This window comes from Condylura cristata, unplaced genomic scaffold (genome assembly GCF_000260355.1).
Source record: "Condylura cristata isolate star-nosed mole 26May11 unplaced genomic scaffold, ConCri1.0 scaffold00024, whole genome shotgun sequence".
NCBI lineage: Eukaryota > Metazoa > Chordata > Mammalia > Eulipotyphla > Talpidae > Condylura > Condylura cristata.
In genome coordinates, this window is record NW_004567125.1 from 32,374,307 (window position 1) to 32,379,197 (window position 4,891).

The 4,891-nt window shown below is 53.5% G+C and overlaps 1 protein-coding gene across 1 annotated transcript in view; it reads left to right on the plus strand.

The window, feature by feature from the left end:
• Positions 1-4,891, plus strand: part of BRD4 (bromodomain containing 4) — a 41,824-nt gene that overhangs the window by 32,108 nt on the left and 4,825 nt on the right. The window contains exons 12-14 of the mRNA XM_004688211.2: positions 3,332-3,384; positions 3,527-3,929; positions 4,454-4,888. Of these exons, the coding sequence (XP_004688268.2) occupies positions 3,332-3,384; positions 3,527-3,929; positions 4,454-4,888 (891 nt within the window). The remainder of the gene's footprint in view (positions 1-3,331; positions 3,385-3,526; positions 3,930-4,453; positions 4,889-4,891) is intronic.

A 4,891-nucleotide genomic window follows, 5' to 3' on the forward strand; every position in this document is an offset into this window, starting at 1 on the left:
TTTTTTTTTTTTTTTTTTTTCCTTTTGGTTTTTAAGTGTAGTTTGTGTGTGCTTCTAAAAGGCCTGACTTTCTCCTGGAGCTAGAAACAGGCTTGAGGAGGCTCACTTCACCATGGTGATGCAAGCCCCTGGGCTACGCCTCCCCATTCTCTTTGCAACTGTAACTGCCCTAGTCCAATCTTAGCTTTGGGTTCTAGCTCAGCTTCTCCAGAGCTTCCTAGGACCCTGCAGTGTTGTTTGGGAGTTCCTAGTGCTCCCTGATCTGGCCAGTCAGCCTCCACTCCAGCTCCATTTGCCAAACAGACTTATTTTGAGCTGCGCCTGATATGTTCCTAGGGCAGCTGTACCTGGCTTGGACTGGGGGGCTTCAGGCCTGGAGACTCTCACATGACCTTGGCATGCTCTTGGCATTGTCTTTCCAGGAAGATCTGCTTTCTTGGAATAAGTTGCAGCCTGGATTGTCATAGTATTAGCTAAGGGCTAGCTCTCAGCTGCAAAGGTCCGAATACCCCCACTGCCCAGGGGTGCCATTCTTCTTGTCCATTGGGCTTCTGACAGAATTTGAATGATCTTTAGACTTGAGCTGTCACCTGTGCCCACTGTTCCAGAATCAAAGCAGAGAAACCAAGGACTACTTGCTCCTTGTCAGCAGCCCCTGGTGTGGCAGTGGGAGGTACCAGCCAAGTCTGACATACCAGCCAGCCTGCGGGGCTAAGGGAGATCTATGGGAGGGTGGGAGGTTCCCTATCAGCTTAGCTGAGGGGCTCTGTGCTCTGCCCTGCCTTTGTCCTCCCCTTTATCCTGTTTCCTTCCCTTAAGTTGGGGTGGGGTGGGGGGAAGAAATCAGTGTTTTAATCAGATTTTACAAAAAAAAACCGTTTTAATTCTTTGTACAATTAACCTATGTAAAGATGAAATTTGTGTTCAGTTCAAGATTTTCATGGAATAAAGATCACACAGTACTTGAGGCCATCTTCATGTAACCCTTTCTAGAGAGTTTTGTGTGGGGGTGTCTGGGCTGGTGTGTTGTGAAGCTGTGCACTTCTGTCTTGTTTTCCTACGGACAACTCCCATCAGAGGCTTGGGTCACGAAACCAGAGGCAGCTATCCCAAGCAGCTCTACACCCTTGGTCCCCTCCGCCGGCCCCTCTATCTAGTCCTTGGATCCTAGTGGTCTGTGTGCACTTCGCCCTTTCTCTTACTCAAGGCCTGGCCACTCTCCCCTCCCTCCCCCTTCCATGTTTAGTAGAGGCCTGGGTTATTCCCAGTGGCCTTTCCAAGGCAGCTGATATTGCACCCTGGTCACCCCATCTCCCCAGTACAAACACACAAGCCTCATCATTGTCCTTTGTCCCCTCACGTTCTTATATGGGACTCTCTGCCTACAACCGTGGAGAAAGCAAGCTCAGAACAAGCATCCCTCATTTATGGTAGGGAAAACTGCTTCCTGCAGCCTGAGGCCATCCTCGCCTTCCCCTACTGGAACACAGGATGTCATCTCCTGGTCAGACTTTACTCACTGGCCCTCACTGCCTTCCCCTTGCTCCCATGCCCCTCAAAGGCAAGCCCCTATTGCCAGCAGCTGCCCTTCCTGAAGCTGCAGTTTCTGTTACTGCAGTCCATGCTGATCGAGAAATGTATTGATAGAAGAACCAGTCCTGGAGCACTCTCAGGCTCTTGGCTTGGTTGCCTCTGCATACCACACTCTGCTCTCCCCCCACATAAAGGTTCCTTTGGTTTTGGACTCCCAGTGTTCTCCCCAACTCAACAGTGCTGCCCTGCGGCTCTCATACTGCAAATCACCCAAACTCCACTGTTTATGTCTCACCCTCAAGCGTGTCCCTATGACCAGGTATGATCCCAAGGAATCCTGAACCCTGTATCCTGGCATCCCCATGTCCGGGTTTGCGACCTACAGTTCCCATGTCCCAGGTGTCTCCAGTTGCTGCATTCGTATGCGGACATGTGTCTGTAGCTGCTGCATTCTGTGTCACTGTCTTGTCTCTTGAATGGAATGATGAGCTCTTACAGGACACAAGGTCCCCTCTCATCCCTTTTGGTGCATATTGCACCCTGAAGCCATACACCTCACAGCAGCTTAGCACAGCTTTTCCTGAAGCAGCTACAGGCAGAGGTAACCTCACTTTGGGCAAAACGTACCCTCCAACACCAACAACAAGCATCAGCACCCTGGCAAGAAGTACAGGGGGTGCCAGGCAGAGCCATGTGGTGCCTCGGTGACAGGAATCCAAAAGGCACCATGGTCATACCTCCCACCTGATGGTTGGTGAGACTGTTTCCTAGTCCCTGGTTCTGACTTCCCCTCTTTGAACCTTTAGCCGTGTTTGGCAAGGAACATGAAGCTGGCAAAGCTTTCCTAACAGAGTAGGGGCAGAGGGGATGAACTGGCTCTAAAGTCCTCCTTAACAGAAGCAGGTGTACCCCTTACCTGTGCACATAATTAACTGCAGCAAGCTGTTGACTCCTGAGGAGCCAGGGCACATTCCAACACAGGGATTTCTCAGAGGCTGGTTCAATAGGAAGAAAGGGAAACTGGTGGCAGCTTCCTCTTCTGTTGACCATGACAGTGACACTCTCCATTTGCTTCTGGTCATCCTGAGGAGGCCAGCTGGCCAACCCTCTTTATTATCTCCCTCCCCTGACATGCTGCCCTAGGTGCCCTTGAGTCCTTCCCACATGTCAGCATGCTCCTCACCTGTCCTGTAGCTTTATGGCCAGATTGTGGCCATTGCTAGCAAGTATCCATTAGTCTCTCTCTCCTACTTGCATCACTATTTCCCCTCAGAAGAACTGGAGCATTCACCTCCCCAGACAGCGCAGTGGAGGCCACCATTTTCCTAATTTTGGGCTGTGTGACTGGTTCAAGTCCCTTAAATTCTCTGAACTTTGCTAACCTGTCAAATAGATGTCAATTTGAACATCATAGTTCCAATACAGCAGGTTCTGGTCCACTCAGTCACCATAGTAACTAGTAAGCAAGGAGAGACAGTGAACAAGGTAGTTTTTGTAGCTTAGTCCCACTGTTCATGGGTGTTGTGCTTTCATGGAGCCACTTGTCTGCAGCTGCAGGGAGGCAGGGCGTTGGGCTTAAGGCATTATTCCCACCAGGAAAGTAGTGGTTGGGTAGATGACACCCTGCATGTCACATGTCTTTCCCTCCCCTGTGACTGACTCCATCCTAGACAGAATCCAGTCACCCACCCTTATGGTCACGGCCCTGCTTCTGAGCTCACCCTCTTCTTGCTCTGTGTCCCTAGCTACCTTACAGTGCTCTCCCCAGAACCTCACCACCTTCTCTTTTCCTCCACAGAGATTGCTCCAAAGTCAAAAAAGAAGGGGCACCCTGGGAGGGAGCAGAAGAAGGTATGTGGTCTCAGGGGTGACTGCCATCTGGTGAGCAGTGGCCACCTTTCTTTGTGGGCCATGGGGGAGAAGAAACCCTGGATCTGGCCTGTTGGGTTCTGCCTGCCTAACATTAGCTGTCTGTCTGTCTGCCTGCCTGCAGCACCACCACCACCACCATCAGCAGATGCAGCAGGCCCCAGTCTCCGTGCCCCAGCAGCCCCCGCCGCCTCCCCAGCAACCCTCACAACCTCCACCTCCACAGCAGCAGCAGCAGCAGCAGCAGCAGCAGCAGCAGCAGCAGCAGCAACCCCCACCCCCACCAACCCCTACCTCCATGCCGCAGCAAGGGGCCCCCACAATGAAGTCCTCGCCTCCACCCTTCATCGCCACCCAGGTGCCTGTCCTGGAGCCTCAGCTCCCAGGCAGCGTCTTCGACCCTATAGGCCACTTCACCCAGCCCATCCTGCACCTGCCGCAGCCTGAGCTGCCCCCCCACCTGCCCCAGGCGCCCGAGCACAGCACTCCACCTCATCTCAACCAGCACTCGGTGGTCTCTCCTCCAGGTGAGCGTCAGGAGACCCCTTTCCACTGTGGTTGGACCATGGGGTACAGGCGTTTTGCCTAACTCCTCTCAGCTGTAGTGTGTTTGTAAGGTGAAGTCATCAGCTTCCCAGAAAAGTTGGGAGAAATACATGAGAGCCCTTCTCACCCCAGGGCAGATTTAGCATAGAATTACTACTTTGAGACACAAGACAGTGACTTAGTTTTCTGCTGGATTTGGCACCACGTGAGATTTAAAAAAGGTGTTCCTCGTATATTTAGGGGTGGGCATACACTTCCCCTTGTCTCAGAGAGGCCATACCTGGGGATTCAGGGAGAATCCCTGAGAGCTCATGTTAGGAAGGGGCAGTGGAAGCTGGCAGTGGTAAGGGCTGATCTTGTCGACCTTTCTAGGAACTGTTCTTGCTCTGGAATTGGTGAGGGAGATTGCTGGTTGGAGGGAGACCAGTGGGAAGTTAGGATGGAACAGAAAGACCAGACTACAGCCTGTGGGCCCCACTTACTGCTATGTTGTTGGTCCTTGCAGCTTTGCACAACGCACTGCCCCAGCAGCCATCGCGGCCCAGCAACAGAGCTGCTGCCCTGCCCCCCAAACCCACCCGACCCCCAACTGTGTCACCTGCCTTGGCCCAGCCACCACTACTCCCGCAGCCTCCCATGGCCCAGCCCCCACAAGTGCTGCTGCAGGAGGATGAAGAGCCACCTGCCCCGCCCCTCACCTCCATGCATATGCAGCTGTACTTGCAGCAGTTGCAGAAGGTGCAGCCCCCTACACCACTACTCCCTTCCGTGAAGGTGCAGTCCCAACCTCCACCACCCCTGCCTCCCCCACCCCACCCTTCAGTGCAGCAGCTACAGCAGCAGCAACCTCCTCCACCACCACCCCAGCCACAACCAACACCCCAGCAGCAGCACCAGCCACCACCACGGCCTGTGCACATGCAACCCATGCAGTTCCCCACCC